This window comes from Ochotona curzoniae, unplaced genomic scaffold (assembly GCF_017591425.1).
Source record: "Ochotona curzoniae isolate NIBS_2020 unplaced genomic scaffold, NIBS_Ocur_1.0 contig_1302, whole genome shotgun sequence".
Classification (NCBI taxonomy): Eukaryota; Metazoa; Chordata; class Mammalia; order Lagomorpha; family Ochotonidae; genus Ochotona; species Ochotona curzoniae.
In genome coordinates, this window is record NW_024465035.1 from 15,087,374 (window position 1) to 15,114,797 (window position 27,424).

Below are 27,424 nucleotides of genomic sequence, written 5' to 3' on the forward strand. Positions count from 1 at the left end.
AGTAACTGCACTTTTATTTTAGGCCACAGCTCACTGATCACAAGTATTCAGGCTCTTATTCATAGCAATAAAATATTTTTTTTAAAAAGACAAAGAATTGTCAAAATACCTTGAACTTTCAACTGCCTCTCCCCTCTTTTTTTTTTTTTAACATAATAGTCTCAAAGGCCTTATCAGATACACTGTAATGAGGTCTATATAAAAGTGAAATGACAGTACGGTAATTATATTTTATAAGAAATGCCTGCCACACAAATACTTGAAAAGTTACGCAGTAACAGACTTTAAAATCCTCAAGAAAGGAAAACAGGGTGGAGCAAAAATAAAAGCCAAGCCAGGGGGCAGGCAGACTTTGAGCCTGGCAGCTGCGGTGCCCATATTCGAATGCCCAGGCTCGATCCCCACTCCGGCTCCCGACTCCAGCTTCCTGCTGATGTAACTTCGGGAAGTAGCAGTGATGGCCTCAGGTGAGAGACCTGGCCCGCATTCCTGGCTCTCTGCCCCAACTATGACGAAGAGCGAAGCAGCGGGAGAAAACTATCCACCCCCCTCAATCGCATGCTTTAAAAAAAGTTCTGTTCAGAAAGTTGAAGTTGTTGAAGTCAAGGGACAGACGCAGGTTACACAATCCCATTCTATTTCATAGACACTTTAAAATGTTTCTATAATACAGGGTTTTAAAAGGGTGATAGGCAAGACCAAAAGGTATGCAGTCTCTGATTTCAACCAATGCAACAAAATCAAACAGCCACTTTTTCTTTGTAATACATCAAAGTGACTATTTCAAAGTGTATATTCCACCTGAAAACTAACCCAGAATCTTCAAACCATGCCTCTCCTTTAATACACAATTCAGAATATGTACAGTGAGGAAAAAAAAAAGTCAGGAAAAGCATTTCTTGCATACAGAAGCGGAGCAAGAGAGTCGGCCAACAGGGCACTACTGCCAGGCGGTGACACAAACCCAGCAGAGGACGCAGGCCACTCAAGCAGGCTGACAGTCCCACGCGTCTGTGTGACACAGACGAAGGGCTCTTGGCCTTATCTCAGAGGATACTAGATTTATTCCACACAAGCAGGCAACGCTCAGCACCCACACAGCTCAGGCAGCCAGACCAACAACAGTTTGTCACGGCTGCAAAGGATGATGGCCTGACAGTCCCAAAAGAGTGGCTTCCCAGAGTTACCGAAGTAAGACTAGAGCAGGTGTTTAACTAGAAGTACAGACACCTTGTACTGCATCTGAGGATCTGGTTTCAAATCCCAGCTCCTGACTCCAGCTCCCTGCTAGAAAACAAGACAGCCGGCTCCAGGTGCCAGGATCCTGCAACCCACAGGACGGCTCTGGGTCAAGTTCTTGGCTCCTGGCTTCGGCCAGAGCTTTGCTGGCATTGGCAGAAAGGACCAGAATGTAAGCTCAATGGATCGACTGATGTCCCTCCCTCCCTCAAAACCGCCTCTCAAACAAGAAGTGGCCTTAGGTCTCCTTTAGAAGACACAGTTTTGAGGCCTCTCCCGGACATTCCCCCAAGGACTCTTGGCCTTTCCTGAGAAGCTGGGAATCCACTTAACAGATGCAGAGACTGAGGTCCTGAGCTCTTACAAAAGACCTGCTCTTAGGCAACACACTGCAAAGGTGAGACTTCCTCTGCTCTCCACCTGCCACGCAGGGCATCCCTGACAGGAAGCAGGGGGAAAACCTTTCACAGGGAAGGTAAACCAGCAAAGGGCAGAAAAGAGGGGATACAGGCCCAATGCTCCCCTACTCCTCCATTTCGTCTCACATCCCCTTTCTCTTCAGTTGTGTCTATGGCATGAGCGCGGATACTTCAGCACACGGCACTCCCACCGATCCCCGTGTTTTTGTAAGCATGCCCCCCCTGAGCTGGCTCACCCTGGGTGGCTGGGATGTGTGCTGAGGGGATGAGGGTGGCCCTCGGGTCACTCGGTGGGGGCAGGAGAACAACGCCTACCTCTCTGACTTCGTGGAGCTGGCCGGGGTACTGACTCTTGGTTCTTCGGGCGGCTGCAGGCGACTTGTGATGCGTGATTGTGACAACACCGGGGGCCCCCACACTGAGGTGTCTCTGGCTACAGGGAGACGCAGAACTGGGTGTTCCGTGGGGGAGCAAAGTGAGACTTCGGCTTCGGGAGCTCGGAGTAGTCTAGAATAAGCAACAGGCATCAAACTCAACAGCTGACCTGCAGAACACAGCTAAGGGCTGAGGATCTCGGACTCATATTCCTTCAGCTGCTAGGAGGGATAAAGATATGTAATGTACCATCACTGCTTGCCCTGATCCCAGACCCTCCCTAAAGACAGTTCCCAGCAACTGTCCCCTGCAATACCCTAGGGACATCAAGAGTTCTTCAACCTCCCCCCACCCAAACCACCACCACCCAACCTGCCCTGGCACACCATGGGCCACTTCTGGACTTCATGCTACCCTTACCAAGATGCCCCCAGCTCCACCGCTGGCAACCCTCGGCCCACTCTTCCTGAGCAAAGTGCCAGCCTGGTTCTCTTCGCCTCTGCCTGGTTCTCATTCCACTGCCTTGAGATCGGACTGATACTCCAAGTGCTGTCTTCAGAGATGCTTTCACACCCATTTTTATGTCCCGAAGTCTGGCACATAATAATTGTTTAATTTATGAAGTGTGGAGCCTCTGCTTGCTACATGAATGAATGAGCTAAGTGACCCAGCAAGACCTGACATAGCTCAACCTCCATGAACATGTGATCCAAGTAAAGGCAGAACACACGTAGCTTGTAGACAAATGGTGTGGGGGATAACCGCACAGCCTCCTGAAAAAGCAAACATTCAGTTCTCAATTCCGAAACCTCAAATGGATCAAAGATGCAAGAAAGCCACAGAGCAGCAAAGACGCAAATTTGTGGCCATGGGTAGGAATGGTCCAGGGGTTCCAAATTCAAAACACATCAAGCCTGAGCTCAGTGCACTGGATTACCTTAAAATTCCACAATCCTACAAGGCAAGGCAACTAACAAACCAGCCACTGCTATGCCAACAGGCCAAAGAAGAATCAGAGCGCAAATTATTATTGAAGTGGGCCTAGACATAACCAGTTTCCAAGAAGGAAATGTAAATGGCCCATAACAACTATGACAGAGCAGTTAACTGTGCTTCTAAAATCCATGTGAATTCTCCCTTCATCTGGACACCATCCTTCACCTGTGAGATTGGCGAAATCCCACAGCATGGGACCCAATCCATCAACAGCATCACAGAGAAAGGGGATTAGAGGAGTCACAGGCAGCAGGGCCCCTGAGCGGAGTGACATGGCACCGTCATCATGGTTACAAGCGCACATGCTGCTCTCCAGCAAACTGCTGTCGGGACATCTCCAGACACGGCGCACTCAGGCCAAAGGTCAGAGTCCCGGTTAGTCACTGCAGCAGGATGCTTCAAGACCAAGGATGGGACGGTGTGGGACAGGTTGAATCAATCACAGGACCCAACAAAATGGAGCATGGACCAAATCATGAGAGAATCAGAAGGAGGGCCTCCATGAATGAATGCGGAAAACCCTATGCTAACAAGCTGGGCGAAGAAGAGTTACGTGTGGACTTGTGGCACAGCACCCAGAGAGCTGGATCAAAGGGTAGAATCTAAGTACTCCTAGTGGCCTAACAATCTACATACAAAAATACCCTGAGGAAGGCCCCACTAAAGCTACTTAGCATGACTGCCCGTGCAGGGACCAGCAGAGGCCAGAGAAAGGACACGATGTGGTGGACAGCTGTGTGTCTTTCATCTTGAACCAGGCGCATATATTACCTGTTCCAAAGTGCTCATCATCCTGGCATGAAGGCTCAGTTGATTAATTCACCCTTTTTAAGTGTCAGAATCCCATATGGGCTCCAGCTCGTGTCCCAGCTCTTCCACTTCCCATCCAGCTCCCTATTTGTGACCTGGGAAAGCATTAGACCTGCATATGCATAGGAGACCTGAAGAGAGCTCCTGGCTCTGAAATGGCTCAGTTCCACTTGTTGCAGCCATTTGGGGAGTGAACCAGCGGGTGAAAGATCTTTCTCTCCTTCTCTCTGTAAACCTGCCTTCCCAGTAAAAAAATAAATTTGTTTAAAAAGTCATATCCTCCCTAAAAATACGTGCAACTCAAATGTCTACATCATTTCTGCTAAATTGAAAGCAGTACAAGGCAACATTGAACTCAGGCCTGTTTGTCGCTCAACTGGCAACAATCTGCTGCAGACCTACTAGGTGCCTGGGAGAACACCTCCTGTGTCATGTCGAGAAAGGAGAGCTGTGCGGGTCAGCGTCTCCCTGCAGCTCAGGGGTGGGGGCATCGAGCATGCACAGCCTCGCAACCGTCTCGTCTAGCCCTGCCAAGGCAACCACGGGCAAAATTCAAAATTCAGCAAGTCTACACCAGGCTCATTTTTTAAAAGACCCTGGGATGAGAGTAGGGGGCCACTGCCAGGCATTGACACAGGTGGGCTGCTGGAAGCCACCCTCCCCACTTTCTCCTACTTTCCCCCATTCCTTGACCCTCCCCATTCTGATCTATGCTCTACAAGGGCATGCATCCTTCACTATGTAATAATCAGAAATCTATTTTTAAAAAAGCAAGTTGCGCAGCTAGGACTCAAACCGGTGCCCATTTGGGATACTGGCATTCACAAGTAAAGGATTAGCCTGTTATACCATCATAATAGGCACAGCAGGCTCATTATTAAGTTGATAATCGTTATAAATCTCCAAACTGCCCTTGGCAGTTAAAAACAAAACAAAACAAAACATCTCCCAATCCAGCATTAGATGGCTAATGATACTGCCAGAGACAGACGCACATATATTCAAAAAGTAGAAAGATGCTGCATTCAAAGGTGATCACGCGGCAAGACAGAACATGGCAAAGACATGCCAATCTCCTGCCAGGAGCTGGAAGGCAGAGGCAGCTCTGCTCAGGAGACAGGCTGCACTGCACGGCCCACAGCCTGCATGCTCCCGGGAGTCCAAGCTCGGCTCCTCAGCACAAAGTACAGCCCAACTTCACTAAGCACCAAAGGGCTGGCAGAATAACTTGGGAACAAGGGTAGAAAGCAGAGTGTGGGGTTACTGGGGTTGGCATTGTGGTGAGGGGCCCTATGCCACCATGTGTGGCACTGCCATCCTCTATGGGCGCTCCAATGCGAGTCCCATCAGCTCTGTTTGCAAGCCAGCTCCCTGTGGAAGCACCTGGGAGAGCAGCTGAAGATGCTTCAGGTATGGACTCTTTGCCACTCACAGATGGAGTCCCACACTCCAGGCCTCAGCCTGACGCAGGGCTGGCATTCACAGACATTTGTCGGAGAGTGAACCAGCAGATGGAAGGGCCCCCCCCTTCGTGCTTTCAAATCAAATCCTTAAAAAGAAACGCACTTGGGGTTACTCTGGAATACCACGGTAACTCGAGGCAAATTCTCTGGATTGGACTGGTAGGAAACAAATAGCAGTACAGAACATCGAAGAGCCACTGCATCCTTTTTAAATCATCCTGCTGAAGAGTGAGAGGAGATGTGTGTGGTCCAAGAATCACCTGTCTGCGGCTCAAGGAACAACCACCACACAGTTTCAGCTTCCATCTTTTTGCATGGAGTGTGCAGGCGTTAACCTGCTTCTTGAAGCAGTCAATTGGCCTGCATGTTAAGGGCCCAGGGAGCACATCTGGATGTCAGAGGCGTACTCTCCTCCAAGCAAAGGCAGGTGATCCACAGACCTTAGCAGGCAGGCATACAAGTTCTACTTCTCCAGCTCTGCCAGGCTGGAGCCTGGTGACTTCAAGTTACTTACGCTTCCTCATCAAGTATCAATTTCCCAGTCTTTAAAGAAGTCTGTTGGTTCTTCAAAGCCATCACGAAGATTAAGTTAGCTCATGCAGGCAAACTTTTTATTTAGCACAGAATCTGACATGCGGGCGTGCCATCGCCAAAACAGTTCATTTCCAAACTTGATCAATGGGGGGCCTTGCTGATCTTCAACATGTTAAGAAGCTGTTTGGTACAAAATCCTAAGAAGCCACTGACCATCCAAGTGCTGATAAAGCTCAAAATAGAAATATTCACATGGCCAGCAATTAAGCACGAAGACTCTAGGACAAGGACTCACTCATCCCTAAATTCTGAGTAAAGAGGAGAACCCCTCTGGAATTGCAGCAAACGATGGCTCTGGGAACAGACGTCTCAGCCAGCAACAGGATCTCAGGAGTGGCACTAAATCAGGCAATTCACCCAGGAGCCAACCCATCCTGCTGTGGGAGTCCAGCCCCATGATCAGGACTTCAGGGCTGTCATCTGAATTCACAAGCAATAGCTTCAAGTCCAAAACCTCTTAATCTCCCATTAGCGGTGGGATGCTCATGGTCCCACTCACGCCTGTGCCTCATCTCAGGGCGAAAGGCCACTCTCTAAGGGTCGGTCTCACCGGGAATGAGGCATGGGGAGAGGCGGCAAGCAAACTCCAGCCACGCAGCACAGACCGTCCCCCCACGCTACAGCCAGTCTGAAACCTCCAGGTTTTGTTTAAAAATCGTGCTGGGGCATCAGAGGGATGTATCCTTGCCACTAACCCAACACAAAATATTAACAGAATCTGAGCAACAACATGACAAGGTTTTGTTCCAAATATTTACTTCGCCGGAGGCGACTGGAAATGCCAAGTGTGCCATCTGCGGAAAATTCCAAGGCAGGAGCAACAGTTTCTTCGTCCCTAACGTGGAGGAAGCACCCAGCCACACTGACGCCAGCCATTCATCTGGCTGCTCTGCATGGCCCTTTCCCGAGTTGGCACCTGCCCGATGATGGGGCCACAGCAACTGGGACTAAGGGAGCAGGAAGGGAAAAGGGCAGCCGCACGCATCTGCCCCACGCAATCCTGCAGAGCTCTCGACCCTTCCCTGTGTTCTTCACCGGACTGCCCCATCTCCCAAGGTCACAATCAAGGGCAAAACACGCAGAGACTGTGTCTACCAGCTAGCCCTGACATGGAGGCAAGAGGGAAGAGTCTACCATTCTGCATTGTACCTTCATATCTGAACACGAGCCTCTATCACAGTCATGATACATCCCCTTAAATGAAAAGCCATCAAGCAGAATCCATGAGGCCTTTACGCACTTCTGTGGGTGATGGCTGTTGAGGGGTCCCTGAGCCGAACACTTGAACCTCAAGGCTGCTCAGTTCCACGGCGTCCTAAGCACATGTGGCCTTAACCTAATGAAATGAGTCAATCATCCTAATAACTCAAAAACCATATGTTTCTGAGGGGGCGGGAAACACAGTGGAAATACGACCTCACACTTTCTGACACCTAACTATAAACAAGGTGCCTATACAGACTCCTCCAATGGCACACACATTGTTTAGGGGACAGCGCTGTGGTTCAGCCAGTTAAGCAGCTGCAAAAAGGGCCGGCATCCATAGGGGTGTTGGTTCAACCCCCATCTGCTCCATTTCTGATCCAGCTCCCTATGAATGTGCCTGGGAAAACACCAGAGGATGGCCCAAGTCCTTGGGGTCCTGCATCCACTTGGCAAACATAGAATAAACTCCCATCTCCTGGCTTCTGCTGGCTGTAATGGCTGGAGCTGAGCTGATCCAAAGCCAGGAGCCAGGAGCTTCTTCCGGGTCTCCCATGCAGGAGAAGGGTCCCAAGGCTTTGGGTCATCCTCCACTGCTTTCCCAGGCCACAAGCAGAGAGCTGGATGGAAAGTCGGGCTGCCAGGATTAGAATTGGTGCCCATACGGGATCCCAGCATGCTCAAGGCGAGGACTTTAACCACTAGGCTATCATGTGGGGCCCAGCTCTGCCTTCTAATAATAAAAAAAAAAAAGCTTTAAGTGTTGGTTAGATAAGTAATGTTAACTTTCCATTAATATTTGGAATAAAATATAAAGCTCCAAATAAAATAGCAGCATACAGTCCTGAAAACCTCTCTTTTCTCCTCTTATCACTGTTTTTTTTTTTAATCTAGTTAAAAGACACACACAAAAGAGCAAGCTCCCACTGGGACTGGTTCTCCAGATGCCGCCAGAGGCTGCAGGTTGGTACTGAGGGCAGGAGCTGAGAACTCAACCTGGTTCTCCCATGTGGGTGGCAGGATCCAGCGCCATACAGCCATCCGTGCCGTCTCCCAGGGTCCGCAATACCAGGCAACTGGAGCCAGAGCCAGAGGCGGCTTTCAAACCCACACACTCCAAGATGGGACGCAAGCATCTCGGCCAACTAGGACCAACATGCACAGCCCAAAGAAACTTCTTCAAACAGCAATCAGCAGTTTCCAATTGTTGAACTGGAACTAAACGCATACGAGGGAGAAGAGGGTAAAAATATCTTCAACTCATTTATGGCAACAACTTTCACTGCAGAAAAATTTTCTGATAGTTGCAGTTTTTTTGAGAGTCAGCTAATTACCAGACAGCATGCAAATACCACTTAATTTGAAACATTTTTCTCATTTTCTTGAATGTTTCACAGTATGAAAGAGGAAAAAAATGCTGTATTTCAAAAGAAAACAGACTCAGAGTAAAAAAAAAATTAACAAGTCTGGTTATATTATTTTGAAAAACAAATTTAACCCAATAAAGTCATTCCATTACATTTCTTTTCCTCTAAAAAAGGAAAAACACACCATTCCTAACTATGCGAAAGTGAGTCTTGAAAGTTGCACTCGATTCTTTTTCTTCCGAAACAGAAACTCCAAAAAAACAAGGAAGATTAAAACAGTTTCTAAACTAATACATGAAGGGCTTTTAAATTGTTCAGAATTTCATTTTTCTGGAAGTCAAGAACTGAATAATAGGAACTTTTTCAAATGAGTCCAATTCAATATTTTGCTTAATAGCTGCACACACTGACCTTTTCCTTGATTTCTTAATTCTGTTTTCTCAACCTTAACACAGACCTGAAGTCCCAACTTGAAACTGGGACAGCTTCCAAGTTGATTTCCATGATTAGCTTTTCAAAATCATTCCGGCTCTCTCCTGTTGCAAATTCCTGCTGTCTTCCAGAAAACGCAAACTTCAAGCCTAGTGTTTCCTCCACGATCATTGCAAATCTCTAACACACCGTAAATGCTTGTAGCAACTCTTCCAACACACAGGCACACAGATGCATGGGATGTATGTATGTATGAAGGAAAAGCTAGCGACTTTACCAGAAAAGCTCTAGCCTGCTCCTAAACACAGTCTAGAATTCATGACTATACAAGGCAAGTGCCAAAACTGCACGGGGGGGGGGGGGGGGGGGGGGGGGAATCATTGCAAGCAAACACATGTACTGCCATTTCCTGTAAGAGAACGAAAACCTGGCATTTTTGTTCTCTTCTCACATCATTTCCAGACTCCTTTCCCCAAAATAACTCCTGCTGGCTCTTCTCTAACAGCCAAACCAACTCTAGAACCCCTGGCTGCCCTCAGGTCAAGGAAGGTCTGAACTTCTTTGAAAGGACCAGTCTTGTCTTCCACCATTTGCTTGGGACCTTACTATTGCAAGCCCCATTAGGCTTCTAAGGGTACCAAGGCTACATGCCAAAAACCTAGAGCACATCTATTTAATAAGAACTTTAATATATGTATATTCCTTCCAGTTTTAGGACCAAGTAAGAGTCTACAATCAGTGATTACTGCAGTCAGCAGCCAGCCAAACGGGACAGGAAAAAATAGAGGTAGATTGGCCCGGCGCATTAGCCGAGTGGCTATAGTCCTCGCCTTGCATGCCCTAGGATCCCATATGGGCACCGATTCATGTCCCAGCAGCCTCACTTCCCATCCAGCTCCCTGCTTGTGGCCTGGGAAAACAGTCCAGGACAGCCCAAAGCTTTGGGACCCTGCACCTGCGTGGCAGACCTAGAAGAGTTCCTGGCTCCTGGCTTCGGATTGGCTCAGCTCCAGCCATTGAGGCCACTTGGGAGCTTAATCAACGGATGGAAGACCTTTGTCTCTCCTTCCTTCTGTATATCTGACTTTTCAATATAAGTAAATAAATCTTAAAGAGGTAGATGCACACAAAAGGAAAAAGTCACACTGACTATATATGTGATTGTTTCACAAAATGTAAAAAGCAATTTTCAGAACTTCTATCAGATATATAATGGACTCAAACAAGTCAATAGCAGTCCTGTATCGATGATAACTAACCAAAAATTATACATGAAAATAAGGCGTGATCTGCAATAGCAATAAACTATAATGCATTCTATTAACTCAGAAGGAGCACTTAGGAATTTAATGGAGAAGAATTGAAATCTATGAAAAGAAATCAATGAAAAACTGTTTAGAATAGAAATGCTTAGGTCAAGTAAATAAATAGGACCATTTAACATGAAGGTATTGGTTCTGCCCAAACTATTTTATGATTATGTTTACCAAAAAGGACACCCAAGGCAACTCTTTTGAGCAAGTCTATAAATTAATCCTAATGTACAGACTAAAGCTTTGTGAAGATCCAATTCAATTTGGAGTAACGAGAACAAAGGCAAAGAACCCAATGCGGCACACACAGACACGAACAAAGCCGCAATGAAGACACACTCACAGAGGTCCATACCCACCTCCCCACCTCTCCCGCAACACTCCAACCTCCTGGAGATGCTACGAGCAGGTGGGGCCTTTGGGAGGTGTTCAGGTCAGGTCGTCTCACTGCACTATCTTCCATTCTGATCCAGAAGGCCAGCTTACCTTACGCTTTGGCAAAACATTGCATTTTAGTGTCAGAGTCCCATGTGTTATACCAATTCCAAAGAAAAGAATGACCTCCCTGGGACTAAAACCCAAGGAGTTAATAGTTCAAACGTCTCCAGAGCCTTTTAACCAGTCCCTCCTGGTAACAGGAGCTGTGCTTGAGGGGGCAGCACACCGCTCTGAGTGCTTCAGTGTTTTATCCCCAAGTCCATGGTCCCTGCCTTGGAGAGTAAGTTCTGCCAGGACAGGGAATACAACCAGCCACTAGCTGAAAGCAGAATTCCTTTCCAGTAACAAAGGCAAGTAGGTATAATCGAAAGTGTTTTAGATACTAGAATACAAAGCATAGGTAGGAAACAAGAGAAGCTTTCCTAATTTTACACAGGCAGCCAGAAAAGGCCTCATGAGAAAGCAACACCCGATTCAAGACTTGAGCAATGCTACTGGGGGACAGGCACTCTGCGTAGAAAGTCAGCAAGTGTAAAGACCGAGGCAAGTGTACCTGGTGTCTGAACATGACCGTGCGGCCGAGGGAAGTCAGGTGCAGAGCACAGGAGATCAGAAAGGCAACAGAGGGAGAGACGAGCTGCTGGGTGAGCAAGGTCAGACACCTGCCAGGCAAGCCATGATGCGAAGTAGCGTAGTGGACGGACACCCCCACAGCAGTGTGCCCGAGCTGGTGAGCACTGTGGGTTCCACTAAAGCTGCTTCCTTGGGACCACAGTCAGGTGTGACATGAACATCTGTATAAACTGGATGCATGCCCACATGGCATACTTCCTCCCACTGGATCATTTCCATGGTATTTCCCTAGCCCTGGGCATTTCAAAAGCGACTCCTCCCCATTTCTTTTCACTTCTCAATACCATCAACCCAGCAGAGATTTTTCTGCCAGAAAAGAATCACAGAACAAAAGCAAATGCATGCGAAGTAGTTTTATGAACCATCACTCCCTAACAAGCGAGAGGGGGACCCTACTTGACACGCTTCTGTCTGGGCTCCTGCAGGGGGGCCAGCATGCCACGGGGATGAAATGCCCCCACGCTATTCTCACACAGAGCATTTTCAAGGAGTAAATTTGATCTTCTTAAAATCGATAACTAATCTCTCACAGCAGCGCGCGTCCATCTAAGAGCAGATCATTATCGCCTCCCCAAATGCTCAGGCACAAAGGTGTGAAGCTCAGAAAGGTGCTCCTCCTTGCATTAAAAAAAAAAGGAGACCAAATCATGCTATTGTCAATATGCCCAAGCCAGTGCAGGACTGACAGAATAAATCCCACAAATTACTACTCTAAGCTAAGACAAAGACGCAGGGAGGCCGCAGGCAGAGGACTGTATTCCTGGCTCTGGGAGGACAGTCCTGGGTAGCTGCAGGAACCTTACAAACCCATGCGTTACTGAGGACATGTCCCTACGACTGCTGTGTTTAATCAGAAACTTGGAAGCTCCCGATTCTCTGCTTTCCTGGCTGCCGGGGCCAGGCTTGTGTTCTGGAGCAAACACACAGGCTTGCTACATACCTGTGCAGGGTCATTTCCATGGCCTGCTCCTGCTTTGGTACCTTCATTACCAATGCAAGAATCTGGTTCCCAGGCCACTGACAAGACCAAGAATTTGTCTTGAGTTACATAGGGAGAGACATCTTCTGACTGTTGATCCACTCCCCAGATGGCCACAACAGCCACCAACGGGGCCAGGCCAAGGGCAGGAGCTTCTTTCAGGTCTCCTATATGGGTGGCAGGGAGCCAAACACTTGGGCCACCCTTCCCAGTTTCTCGCAGGTGCAGCAGCAGTGGGCTGTATCAGAAGCGAAGTTGTCAAGACTCAAACCAGCATCCTGGTGAGATGCCCCTGTTACATGCCAACATTACCTCTCTAGCCCACCTGCTGACATTTAAACCCCCAAAGAATCCAAGGTATGTCTGGGGCCTCCCAGAACCTTAAATTGAGACACAGGCTGTAGCAGTGTTCGCAGACAAGCGCCACTGACTGTCTGTGCCCATTTAATCGTGCTTCCTACTCATTTCTGATTCACAAAGAAGCGGATCCACTCCCAGCTCTCTCCGGTTTTTTTCCCCCAAGGAATGAGAGATGAAAAATTGCCAGTGCTCCCCCGGCTTAAGGATGAGGCCCCTGCCATTTCCATCACTAACATTTGACTACCTGGCCCAGTGAATGAGCAACACAGCAAAGCTGGGAAGCCCAAAGGACACACCCTTTCGGCAACACAACATTGTTGTACTGAGGGTTTTGGGAAACCTTGGGGAGGAAGCCAGAAGAGGAAGACCCCTGCCCTGCCCAAGCTCTGGGGAACAGGGAGCCCAGCTGGAAAAGCTACCAAAGCCGCTCTTAACAACCCCAGCCCCCGCCCCCTCTCTAAGGCAGTGACTTCAAGCAAGCACCTTCCTCACATTGCCTAGCACAGACACTGACTCAGAAAAGAACTCCCAGGCTCAGGGCAGGAGGCGGGACAAGCAGGACAGTGGTCAGCAGGTGCTGGGCAGCAGCCGACAGGTGAATTGCAGGCTGTATGACCCTCAACAAGTGGCTCAGGCTGGAGAACGCCTTCACAGGACGCAAGGAGCTATCTTGGGGACAGGATCCGAGACGAAACGGGAAGTCCACGTATCCCTCACATGTACCTCACATACCCGGCTTTGAAAGTAATCTCCCAGGCCCGGCGCGGTGGCGCAAGTGGTTAAAGGTCCTCGCCTTGCACGCCCGGGATCCCATACGGGCGCCGGTTCTAATCCCGGCAGCCCCGCTTCCCTTCCAGCTCCCTGCCTGTGGCCTGGGAAAGCAGTCGAGGACGGCCCAGAGCTTTGGGAACCTGCACCCGCGTGGGAGACCTGGAAGAGGCTCCTGGCTTCGGATCGGCATAGTGTCGGCCCGTTGCGCTCACTTGGGGAGTGAATCATCGGATGGAAGATCTTCCTCTCTGTATATCCGCCTTTCCAATGAAAAAATAATAAAAATAAATCTTTAAAAAAAAAAAAAAGAAAGTAATCTCCCACAAGATTTTTCACATGCTGCCGTCACTCAGGGTCACATGGGGAATTTTCTCCATTTAGCCCTCCACGTTCGGATTTGGGGGTGTTCCATACTTTGGGATCAGGGATGCTCACAGTGTCATCCTTCAGGACAATGAGGAGGAAAAGCTACTGGCTTTACATAAACACAGCAGCTCTCACTGCGACTCGGGAGCTTTAGATGCTGCCTGTCACTGTCAGAACACTTTGAGAGCCCACGAAGGAGAAAATTCAACTCTTATCGCTCTCTGTACGATGGAACAGAAGAGGTTTTTGCCTCATTTCTTCTCGTCCCCAGAGACGCCACTACCTGCTGAAGATTTCAAATTATTCATTTTTTAAGAAAGAAGAGTCAGGTCTCGTGGTAAAATCTAATGGGATTCCTACTGCTTTAGCGGCCTCGGTGGCTGTCAGTCTAATGCACTCCCGGACCTAATTCCCTCAAAACAAACAAAAGAGCAGGGAAGGGCCAGGCACTGGGGTGCAGCACCTGCCAATGCCCACACCCCTGCCTGGAGCCACAGCTATTCCCCAATTCCAATCCAGCTGCCCGCTAATGCACCTGCGAGAACAGCTGATGGTTCAAGGGCCTGGGCCCCGGATGAAGTTCCTGGCTCCTGGCTTCAGCCCCACCCAGCTGTTGTGGGTCTTCAGGGAGCAAACAGCACGTGGAAGTTCTTTCAAGTAAATGGAGATCAGATAGGGCACGGTCAGGTTGGGATATTCCTGAAGCCTTGAGAAATAAAGGAGGAAGCTTTGGCACCCTGGGAATCATAGGCTGAGCAGCACACCTGCAGCCTGCCACTCAGCCCCTCCCGCTGCACGCTCACCAGCGACTTCCGGGGCAGCTGCACAGGTATCCATGTGTCGCCTCCTGCCTCTGGTCTGGGACCGTTCCAGGACAGTCCCCAGACAGTACTTCCGTGGGGCACCCTTCGATGATCCGGAGCTGAATGGCGACGGTTAAGCTAAACAACCCCAACTTGATGCTTGCAGGCTAGGGAACCCCGGAGCACGTTCTATGGAGTTCCCATGAGGCTCGCGGGCGGGACTCTGCTTCAATAATCTGTAGTAGGAACAAGCACAGCAGCACCCTTCAAGCGTACCCTCGTCTCTCCATTCTGACTCTCGTCTCTATTTGCAGAGCCCACATGTCGACACCCAACCCTTCATATTCCATCCTCAGCCAGAGAGGCCCCATCTGCTGTTTTCCTTCTGGGATGACCACAACAGCTGGGACTGGACCAGGAACTCAACCTGGGCCTCCCCAGGGATGGCAGGGACCCAATTACTTGAGTCTGCTGCCTCTCAGGGTTCAGGCCTTGCTTGCCGGGGGAAGCTATCCTAAACGACAGGTGTACCCAGTTTCACAGGGCACAGATAGTGCTAAAACAGCTGGCGTGTCTGGAGGTGGCCCCTCCAAGAGCCACTTCTCCCTTCCCTTCCCTTCTCCCCTAAGCTGATTCTGAGAGGCCATGCTCACATCTCTGTTGGCCTAACCCCAAACTTCACTCCTTCAAGGCTCTCAGAGACTATGTTTGAGTAATGCAAAGATGAACTGCCAGAACAGGGTCCAACCTAGCCACTGTACACCGAGCACAACCTATAAAAAGCTCAGGACAGGCTAACCTCAGGACATATTCAGGGTGTCGGCATGGGGCAGGGCAGGGGTCCCCACGGTCCTGAACCTTTGGTTCTGGTCCAAAGGTGGAGGATGCTTTATGTGAGCAGGAAGGGGGCAGGTGAGGCAAGGGCCATGACAGTGCGAGTGGCGGAACTCAGATCTGCTGACTGCACAGCTGTGGAATATTCTTTTCTTCCCTAGCAAGCAGCTGTGAAGGGACAGCTGAGTTGTGGTCGTACACTTTCACACGGCACACCCAAGATGCTGAGCTAGGGTTCCTGTAACAAAGCACCCATCGCTCTCCTTCAGCCGACAGGGACCCCATGTATTATCTTTGGGATGATGACCAAAATCAATATAGTGCAGAGAAATGCTTTGCGGGAAGCCAAATGGGTGGGTTACAACCTTGAGCTGCCAAGACCTAAGCGAGCTGCCTCAGCTGTGCATGCTCACGAACCAAAGAGTTGGGAACGAGATGAATGTCTCTCCCCAGTAAAAACAAAAACTAAGACAAATGCACTACTAAAACATGCTTCCCACGGTTCGATTTGGAAAACACGGTGCTGGATGAATAGAGTCGGGCACAGGAGGTCACGTGACACTGGATTCTATGGACGTGAGGGAGCCATATTCACTGGATCAACGTGGGAAGCAGATGGTGGCTGCCACCTGCCCAGGAAGAGGGATGATGGGAACAATGGGTTTAAGTGTGCCGTCTCATTTCAGAGTGATAACATGTTTGTCTTGGAGCTCGACAGAACTGATGGGGGTGCGATGTTGTGATGGAAGTAAATGCCACTGTAACGTGGGCACCTTTTCCAGGCAAATCTCACCAGGCTTCAGTGAAAAATGAGGAGAAGAATAAGGCTGGATAGAAGCAAGTCACCTGGCCTGAGTAAGCCTCGCACTTTTGGGTCCTGCTCACTCAGAAGTCCTCCTCTCCGTCCACAACGAATACAGATCCCAGCAGGACTACATTACAAAGCTGGCCTTCCTTCCTCATGTTGGGGACAGAAGCACCTACTGAGGGCCCAGCGTGATAGCCTAGTGCCCAAGTCTTTGCCCTGCATCCTCCAAGATCCCATATGGGCACCAGTTCGTGCCCCAGCTGCTCCACTTCCCATCCAGCTCCCTGCTTGTGGCCTGGGCAAGCAGTTGAGGATGGCCCAAAACCTTGGGACCCTGCACCCATGTGGGAGACCCAGAGGAAGCTCCTGGCTCCTGGCTTTGGATTGGCTCAGCTCTAGCCACTTGGGGAGTGAACCAATAGAAGATCTTTCTCTGTAAATCTGCCTTTCCAATAAAAACACAAAATAAACTTTTTTTTTTACAAAAAGCATTTATACTGAGGTTGCTGGCTAAACATGAGGCAGCCCAGACAACAGCTTCAAACTGAAACAAGATCATGATTTTCCTGCCTCTGGTTCCCGTATTTTCTCATACACAACTACACTGTTTTCCAAGTAAGTAAAATGCTTCACTAAGCATCAATTAGATTATTCTGGAGTTTCCTTTGAACACCGACTGTTGCACACACAGGGCATCATCCAACACGAAGTCCTCCTCGCTCAGGCTCACCCAGGAGGCTGCAAAGCCTATATCCCACACAATACACTCAGCACAAAGCGGGCCGGCACAGTGGCCTAGCGGCTAAAGTCCTCGCCTTGAGCATGCTGGGATCCCGTATGGGCACCGATTCTAATCCTGGCAGCCCGACTTCCCATCCAGCTCCCTGCTTGTGGCCTGGGAGAGCAGTCAAGGACGGCCCAAAGCTTTGGGACTCTTCACCCACGTGGGAGATCTGGAGGAAGTTCCTGGATCCTGGCTTTGGATGGGCACAGCACCGCCCATAGTGGTCACTTGGGGAGTGAATCAATGGATGGAAGATCTTCCTCTGTCTCTCCTCCTCTGTATGTGACTTTCCAATAAAAATACGTCATTAAAAAAGGGAACAAAGCACAGACAGCTACTCTACTAAACCCAGACAGGAACAAATTTTTGGCTGTTCTGCACAGCGTGCAGTAAAGTGGCCAAGACAAAAGACTTCTTCGCACAGACCCCTCACACCTCGGTCACCTGCAGCCAGCAAGCTCTCTGCAGCCCAAGGGTGCCTCCCGGGATTATACATGCAGAAATCTGCCATGAGGCATTAAGGCAAACCAAGTCTCAGGATGGAATGCAGAGCTAGCTGCTTTTAAAACCCTGGCTGGAGCAATTAGACCCGTGCCACAGGGCAGACGTCACACTCTCCTGACCTTCCCTCGGGCAATTCGAAGGGCTTTTTCCTTCTGCAGCTTTGCAGGTCACTGACCACATCCCCAGTTCAACGCCCATAGGATAATAAGCCATGGGATTCTCCTCCAGCTGGCATTCAGCATAGTGCACATCCAGTCTTTAGCTCACCCAAATCCTCCAGTCTCCATCCCACAGCTGCAGGTAAACCCTGAGGCCCGGCCTCCAGCTCTTCTTACACATAAGGAACCTCCAAAGTTCAGAGGATGCAAATGGTTAGCCTGGCTGTTAGGATGCCCACACGCCATATCCATCGGCCTGGGGTCAACCCCAGCTCTGGCTCCAGCCCTGGCCATTGCAGACAACTAGGGGAATGAAATCAGCAGATGGCAGATCTCTACCTGTCTCATCATTTTGCTTAACACCTTCAAAAAGAAAAAAAAAAAATCAGAAAATACATATGAAAAAACTGTACAAGTATCTCAAAAATCTTTGCACCAAAAATCAACTTTTAGTTTCATTTTTCCCCAGACTTTCTGGAGTCTTACTTTTCTCTACAAGTTGCTATCTTTCACTTATCTCAATTGTCTTTCTCAAAGGAACCACAAATGCCCACTACCACTGCTCAGATCAACTCCAAATCTCCAGTTATCTGCATCAAGGCTTCACTTCAAGAACCCCCTGTCTCATTTCTCCCTCTGTTTCTCCTTCTCCGTCTACCTACTTTTTCCTTCTACTGCAGTCTCCGCTTCCGAGTCACCTTTTATTGTCCCCATCCTTTCCTTTCCCATGCTCTGCTACTCCAGTTCCTAACTGGTTTCCCCTACTGGGGGCTAGCCATTCCTTATTCTGGCAACTGCCCACATCCACCTCTGGGGTGACCACTGGTGAGCGCGCAAGTTATGCACTTGGCAATGAGCAAGCAGGTGCATTTTGAGACAAGCCAACTACATCCAGCTAGAAAACTACAAGTGTCTGAGAATTTAAGATAGAAAGTTGGTTCTACAGAGGCTGGGCAAGCAGGAAGAACAGGCTCGACAAAAGCGAGGCAACCTGCAGGGGAAGAACAGTCGTGGGAAATCACTGCAACCCCTCCACCCAACCTGGGTTGGATAGATTGAGGGAGAAGACAGAAGCAGAGCCCAGGGGCTCTTGCCCCACTCCTAGGAGCCACACACACCGTGGGGGCTGCCCTGCAGTGGGAGGAGCCCCCGCCTGCCCAAGGGACAGCACAAGGGAGACACCTGCAGGCCTCCTCCTCCTTCCCAGCACAGGTTCCTCCAGAACCTTCCATGGGTATCAGCCAGCAGGAAACAGAGCCCAGGGATCCTGGGAGAGCTTGCTCCTTAGGACAGAGCGGTGGCCCCTATGAATTAGTCCCCCACAAGATGACACAGGATTGAGGCTCACATCATGGGACATCCAAAGATTTGCTGTTTTGTCCCCGAGCGTGGCGTGCTAGGAAGTCAGGGTGCTCTGGTCCCCGTGTTGTGTGCTTCCTCCAAGCACACACACCTTGTTTTCTCTCCTGTCAAAGCCACCTGCTTTCCTGGAAGAACTGTACATTTCTCTCCCTCGATTCCTATGCAGCTGGTTCAAATACAGACACAGAGCAGGTGCAAGGTCACGGTTAAAAACATTCTGTGATTCTTGTTCCTACCATGAGGAACAAGCATTCCATTATGTGGCTCCAATTCCAGCCAGTGGACTTTTGTCTTCAGTTCTTTCAAAGCTCCAGCTCTATCACTCCCATCTCTCCCGCTGTGTTGCAAACAAAGAGAAACCTACACAAAGGAATACCTAAGGGAAGCCCAAAGCTATCTCTTGTCCCACATGGTCAGCATCCCACACACCGGTCAGCATCCCACAGGCCTGCTGCTGGCCAGGTCCTCTCACCCCTGGCTTGAGGATTAACAAAGGCACAGCTGAAAAAACTTTCTAGCCTAAAGCCAAGAACGCCAGGCCATCTGAATGCATGGCTAAGCGATCTGTAATACCATCTCATACATTAGATCGAAACATGAAGAATCCTATGCCTTATTGGTTCCCTCTGTGTAATCACAGCCAGGAGCACAACGGGCATAGCACAGGGATTAAGGATGTCCTCAGCTCCAAGTAACAGAAAACCAACTGCAGGCAGCCTCAACTTCAGAACTTTACACTGAAAACAGGAATCTAGAAGAATCATACGACAGGCTACAGCCATGCCACCCTGAAGGTGCCCAAGTTCATTGGATCTTGGAAGCTAAGCAGGGCAGGGCCTGGTTGGTATTTGCATGGGAAACCATCACGTATCGCTTTAAGCTAAATGATTGTGATGTTAAGGTCTTGATTTTTGGGTGTAGTGTTCCACGGTGACAGGTAACTAGCTACCCGAGATCTGAGGATGGATTTATCACATTTAAAGCCGAACAGTCTAGGAGAAAATCTTAGAATTCAAATCCTTGTTTAGTAAGGAAACTGAAAGCAGAGAAATTGAACGATCATCTTTACAGTGTACACAGCCTGCAAAATTCCTTCAAAATAGCCTACCCGAGCTCAGGAGTCTTTCAGCTACCCAAACTGCCGTAACACAATACAGGCATCCATGCAATATCATGCAGCTCATGTCTTGAAGAATCGCCAATCCCTCTACAAACACTGGCATGGAAAGACCTCCGAGAGCAAGCAAAAGAATCATACACACAAGATGCAAAGCCAAGTCCAAGATGGTTCTGCTTCCCCTGCTTGGTAAAAACCCATCAGCACACAGCCAACACCAAAACGTGAAGGGCGAAGGTCACCGGCACAGGGCGTGTCTGCACCTTGCATGGTGCAAGAGGCAATGAGGATGACACTGGCTAAACCCTCCGCAAAAGAACACTGTCACCCAAGTTCAGGAAGACTTCATACATGGGATTATTTATCTGAAAAGTCAACCTGCTCTCAATATATTCTTTTGCATTTGAAAAACCAGTTAACTCAGCCAGTCTACACGGCACATCCCAGGAGTGGGAAGAAATACAGACATGCCGGTAATGTAGATACCTGCCGAGCCTACGACTAGGAAAAGGCCCAAGAGGGAGGGGTTTGCCGCTCCAGTCCCAGCCCCCAGCCCGCCCCCCCCCACCTTTATCTTTACCTTAGCTGACCATGGCCCAGAGGCCCGCAGTGGGAGAAGGCGGCAGGAGGAGGTGCTACGGTCAGCCCGTAGCAGGGCTGAGGGGGTGCAGCCCATGGGGAGAGCAGAGGGTCCTGGCCCTTAGCCCGACCAGTACTGCCCAGCCAGTCACCGTTGCCCTTCAGCCTGCAATGAGCATCCTCCCCAGTCTGTTCCTTGCTCTGGCAGCACAGCCCAGGGCATGGGGGAGTGTGGGGTGAGCATACAGCTTCAGCAAGGCGAGTTGCTGCGCTCTTCAGATCAGTGCAGGATCCCAGCCAAAAGGACTCAAGGCTGTGAAAGGTTGTGGACCCTCCACCCCAAGGAGCATAGTCCCTTCTGGGCCGGGGGGAGCGGATCCACGGCAGCACCCAGCCATCCCTGCTCACAGCGCAGACTGTATCCGCAGCCCTCCCCGGGAGAGGCCTGGGAGCTGCAAGAACGTGATGGATAGACTGTCTTATACCTGGCAAGGATGGCAGGGCCTTTTCCAAGAGCAAAGGCTCAGCTGCAGAATGACTCCCCAGACTAGGCCTGTGCCTGCTGCACCCCAACACACACCACGGCCCCACGGAAAAGCCAAGCACGCAGGCACGACTTCGAGTCTCCCTGCTGTCCCGCCTGAACCAAGTGACATGGTACACACCCTGGAGCCTCAAGTACCCCAGCACCCAGATTTATTTAGCAAAGCCTGAAGATCTTTCAGGAATGTCCTAACTGGTGGTAAAGGGGAAAGGGCTGGACCACCAACATCTCATGGATACACGGCCTGGGATGTCACCAGTCACGCCTCGATGCTCAGGGCAGCCCCTCGCCAGAGCGCATCTGTCTATACCATGGAGATGCCCCAGAAGGAAGAGCTGTGTCAAAGGGATCCTGGGAGTGACACACCATGCCATGCCATACACCATCATTACAGCGCCTCAATAAGCTACTCGCAGGAAACAAGTTTTTTTGTCTTTCTCGCTGCTTCATGACAACTCTCTGGGAACTGTGTGCCAGGGGTAGTGCATGGCTCAATAGACTGTGTATACACTCTTGCTGTCCAGTGCCCGAGAGAGGGCCTTTCTTCCCACAGAGGTGTGAGAATCTGCCAGGGAACCATGCTTCAAGGGGATGGAAGATGCATTAAGCAGAGCTGCCAACAGTCAGGAAGTAAATATCCCGACCCACCGGGATCTGGTATCAGCATCATTTCCAAAGCTGCTGACCTGGCAGAAGGGTGACGAGAAGATTCGGAAGGCAATCGCCAACCTGCTAATGGAACTCAGGGTTCCGCTGTCCACTGTGCCTGCCACCTTACCCTTTTGGGGACCCGTCAGAACCTGTCTAGGTTAGAGAAGGTGGGCGCCCAGGGCTCAGCCAAGAACTAGACACAACATAAGGGGGTCCAGTTTGTGTGTGAAGTGTCATAGGCTCAGCAAATGAGTAGCCTCTGGCGAGAGAGGCTGGGACGCTGGTGTCCGGGAGAACAAAACCAAACAGGAAACAGCTGCAAATCAAGGTGCAAATTGGAACACAACTTGGATGGATGGATGGAACCCCAGAACTCACTCCAAAATGATCAGTTAATGCTGAGATGCCTTCCCTGTCACAGCGCGCGCGCACACACACACACACACACACACACACACACACACACACACACACACACACTCCGTGCCCCGTGACTGCTACTCCCAAGCAGACCTTCTCAGCTTCAAAACAGGCAACAGCAGCCCCAACCTGACGGCGCAAAGTCAAGTGCAAGGAGGGAAATGACCTAGAGCAGCAGAGGTCTACCCTGCCTCCCTCACAGCTCCTCCAAGCTGCCTCTAGGAGCAAAACCACGCCCCAATGCAGACACCAGCAATTCAAAGCTGCTTGTTTCACCAAAACACACAGATGGACAGCGGGAGTCGATGGTGCCTTCTCCTAAGGGTGCTGTAAAAAATTGCAAGGTGTCCTTGAGCTAAGACAAAGACAGCCTTCCTGGGCAGTGCCACTACTCTCCTTTCCAGGTGTGGCACATGGCCAAATTCTCAAAGTGATGCTGGAGCAAGTATACAAAATTGTCTCATTTTATTCAGCTCATAAAAGAATCCCCCAATTTTATCATTTTAATAAAACCCGCTCTTAAGTCGTGTTTTATTTTACTTAATTTTACGGTATGTTTAGGAGGGTGATGTCTCACACTTAGTTTCAAGTACCAAAAATGTAATTATCTGTGAAGAAAAATGGCATGGAGCTTCATCTAACACAAAAGCAGAAGGCCCGGGGAGAGAGTAAATTCTAAGTCATACTCGTTTAAGCTGACTTACGGGGCAGAATTTATCCCATTTAAACACATCGGAGCCCATTCCCCAAAGACCTGCTACTTAGGAAAACGGGTATTATTAACTCGTGATTCAGCTTCACAACCAGACACAACCACACCTCAGCATCTCCCTGGTTGTCACCCAACAACTTGGGAAACACAATTTTTCAATACTAAACCTGGCTAGTCTACAAGGATGTTTCAAGTTGTAGGACAATAACATATAATGAAAAACCAACACATGGAAATCGAAACTCTCTCTCTAAATGTTCTCCCTTAAGGAACCCCAATCTGCTGGTTCACTTCCCAAATGCCTTCGAGAGCCCCTGGCTGAAGCCAAAGCCAGGAACTTGATCTAGCTCTCCCACCTGGGTGGCAGAAAGCCAGCCACTTGAGCCAGCACCACAGCCTTCGATGATCTATGCGAGGGCAAAGTTGGAGCCAGGAGCTGGGGCTGGGAATTGAACCCAGCCACTCCAACAGGCGTGGGGACTAGCATCATCACTGCTAGGCACCAAGCCCCTCAACTTCTTTCAATCCACTTTCCCATGAACTTCATGAAACAAGTGACAACTGCTAAGATACATGTGGGTACTAGGAACATCTTTACAGGTCGCTATTTTTGATAAAAATTTAAGAAATATTCATGGGACTTCTTACCAATCTTGTGGCGCAGGCATTTGGTACAGCACATGAGATGCCAGTCGGCATCTTGGCAACCCCACTGGCGTGTCAAGGTTTGACTCCCAGTTTCCTGCCAATGTGCGCTCCAAGAGGCAGCAGGTACTGGCTTCAGTATTGTGGGTCCTTACTACCCACGTGATTGAGCTCTGGGCTCCCAACTTCAGCCTGGCCCCACCCTGGTTGGTTATGTATTTGGAGAGTGAACCAGCAGGTAGGAGATCTCTCCTGCCCTCTTTCAGTTTTTCCAATGAAAAGCAAATTTCTAAGAATTTGAGGTCTTTCTTGTGGGCAGTCTTAGTCCTTTGCAGCCTGGGTGGAATTTACTCTCATTAACCGCCCCCACCCATCATCCCACGTCAGCCCCTCATCTCCCCATCCTCCCAGCAATGGAACAGCTCCACTTACGGCACCCAGCATGGGAGGTTAACCCTGCTCATCCGGCAAGCAACCCAGCAACCCAAAGGTTCAGTCAAGGAGAGGCCACTTGACTGTCATTATTCATCACTGTTTGGTTCAAACACAAGAAGAAAATTAGCACTTCCCCCAAAAAGCATTAAACTTTAAACACTTCCAAGTGTATCGAGTAAAATCAATGCACAGGAACCGGAATAGAAGCCTAATCTGAACTGGCAGCAATTAGGAATTGCTGAGCATCTTCAAGGACATTGGGTCCTCTCACGCAAGGACTACAACGAGCAGCAGGTTAATCTGACGGCCGTACAGAGCCTCCCTGCAGATGAAGTGACCGCGCCGACAATGGCTTGAGCCGGTACAGCACTTGACGAAGCACTCACAGCTCTCATTTTTCAAAATGCATATTTTTCTTGCAAATTTGAACCTTGACTATTTGAGGAGCAACCTTTTTTGAAGACATAATTGATCTGCACACCCGGTAAAAACTACTAGTAGCATCAAAAGGTACCTCTGAACATCTACTAAGGTTCAACCCCAAATCCCAGGTTTTCCTCTGTCACTGTCACCATCCCCTTGGCGTGTCCCCAGGAGGCAGCAGGTGTGTAGAAGTTGTGCCCGAGTATGCCCCTCTGCTGAGGCTTTATTCTGCTGACTACATTCCACCTGATACAATTCTCCCTGCTAAGGTTGTTTGAACAGGCAAGATACTTTTTTCTTCTGATTAGAGACTTGATTGCCTACAAGAAATACCTTATTTCATAACCCACACATTTCTGGCCCTGGGTACGCTGGGATAGGGTTATTTTCAGTGGACACTCATCTCCCAACGCCCATCTCAACCAGCCCCTCCTTGCCAACCATCAGATCCTGCAGAGTGCCTGGTTCTCAGAACTTCACAGACAGGATTCTCACCATAGCACAAGACGCAATCCCCATCTCCACCATGATCTTCCATCCTAGTCCTGGTTCTGAACCCAGCAGTGTGCAAAGCACAGCCACCAACACTCAGCCTCAGCGCAGCAGCAAATGAGATCAGACACAGTCCCAGCCACCTGCCACATGAACAACACCAGACGCCCTGTGTGGCATAGCCACTGCCCAGCATGAACAATGCCAGACGCTCTGATGTCTGCATGGAACAGCCCCTGCCCAGCACAAGCAACGCCAGACGCCCTGATGTCTGCATGGCACAGCCACTGCTTAGCATGAGCAGTGCCAGACGCCCTGATGTCTGCATGGCACAGCCACTGCCTAGCATGAGCAGTGCCAGACGCCCTGATGTCTGCATGGCACAACCATTGCCCAGCATGAGCAATACCAGATACCCTGGCATCTGCATGGTACAGCAGCTTTCTGATGTGTGGACAGCACACATGTAGGAGGCCTCTCAAACCACCTTGGGCAAAAGTCCCTACATTAGCGTTTTACGCATGATCTACCTGCAGGTGGGACCCCACTGAACTACTGAGTTGGCTCCCCTCAGTGAGATCCAGAGAGCTGGGCCAAAAATGCATCTAAATCTCATGATATGCTCTGTGCCACTGAATCCTAGAAAGACTCTATAGTATCTATGCCATTGTGTTGCCTAATCTACATAAGTACATACTGAGTGAAGAATGATCACATGCTTTATCAAGTCAGTGGATATTACAAAGCTGGTTTAGTGACTTGTACGTAGCCTGGGCAGTACCGGAGGCCAGGTCCTCTGACCCGGCTGCCTGCCCCACCCACCACACCTGATGCTCCACGTGCTCCCAGAGATTTGGTTGATGTTAGAAAGATGGAGAAAGCATAAGGAATACATCAAGAACTCACAAATCACTCTAAGAGGGTGCAGCTGCTTGGGGGTAACAGTCCAGCTGTTCCTTAAAAAGGTACACAGTATCACCCCGCAGTCCAGCTTTAGGTACACACGCCATGGAATTAAAAATCTCACACAGAATCTTGCACACAAGTGTGCATGGAGGTATTATTCCCAACAACCAGAAGGAGAAAGCATCAACTCGTGAGTGGAAAAACACACGACCTGCCGACTCCACGGGTCATCGTTCCGTTTAATAGAGGAATGGAGAACTGCCACAGGCTACGAGGAGACTGACGCCCGAGCACACTGCTAAAGGAAAGGGTCACAAAAGGCCACAGTATTGTATTGCTCCATTTAGGGGAAACGTCCAGGACCAGCAAACCCAGAGGGACGTGGTTTAGTCATTCGACGGGCTTGATGGGGACAGAGTGTCCCAGAGTGCAGGAGGGCGTCTAGAGGAAGGTGGGTAAGAAGTGACCACTAATGGCAATGGACTTTCTTTTAGAAGAGATAAAAATAATCGGAAATGAGATCTTGGTGATGGCTGCAAAACTTTGAAAATATATTAAAAACCACTGAATCATACACTTAAATTTTATAGAATGTGAATTAGATCTTACTTGTTTAAAATAGATGAGAGCCACTTGCCAGCTACATGACATTGGGCATAGACCACTGCTTTCCTCCAAGACGCACAGCTCTCCCCATAAAATGTGCTAACAGCATAATCTGAGACACACAAGATAATCCAAGAACAGCACTTCTCACAGTACCAACCACACAGAAAAGTACTGATGCCTATTTTTAAATCTTTTTATTATTATTCCTTGAAAGGCAGAGACAAACACAGATCTTCCATCCATTGGCTTACTCCCCAAATGCCCCCAATAGCCAGGAATTCCATCCAAGCTTCTCACACAAATGTTACTAGCTCAGGCCCATAAGCCATCAACACCTGCTGCTTCCTGGGCTTTGAGTTAGCAGGAAGCTGGGTCGGAAGCAGAGGCGGACTGGGGCCCAGGTACTCCAACATGAGACGCAGGAGTCCCGAGCAGTGGCTCAACTACTACACCACAATACTCCCCCCGCCAGATGTTTGTTTATTGTTATTTTTTTCACCCAAAAGATGCTCCCAATGTTGTTGTTGTTAAAGACACTAAAATAACTAAGATGCATTTTGGTGGCGCCAGCATGGTGGTACAGCACACTAATCTTCCACCTGGAGCCCTGGCATTCTCCACTGGTTCTAGTCCTGGCTACTCCACTTCTGATCCAGCTCTCTGCCTATGGCCTAGGAAAGCCACAGAGATGGCTGAAGTCCTTGGGCCTCTGGAAGGAGGAAGCTCCCGGCTCCTGATCAGCTCAGCTCTGGCTGTTGCAGTCATTTGGGAGTGTCTTTACTCTTTCTGTAAAATCTGCCTTTCAAATAAAAATAAGTAAATCTCTTAAAAAAAACAAACACTTAGCTTCAATGTTACCTCTGCCCGACTTTCAGCTCCA

The 27,424-nt window shown here is 49.4% G+C and overlaps 1 protein-coding gene across 2 annotated transcripts in view; it reads right to left on the bottom strand.

Annotated features, from left to right (window-relative positions):
- The window catches only part of OSBPL10 (oxysterol binding protein like 10), a 164,840-nt gene that overhangs the window by 64,907 nt on the left and 72,509 nt on the right, over positions 1–27,424 (bottom strand). The window contains exon 4 of one of the 2 annotated variants that reach the window (XM_040963927.1): positions 1,974–2,165. The exons of the other annotated variant lie outside the window; for it this stretch is intronic. Within the exon in view, the coding sequence (XP_040819861.1) occupies positions 1,974–2,165 (192 nt within the window). The remainder of the gene's footprint in view (positions 1–1,973; positions 2,166–27,424) is intronic. 2 annotated transcript variants of the gene reach the window in all.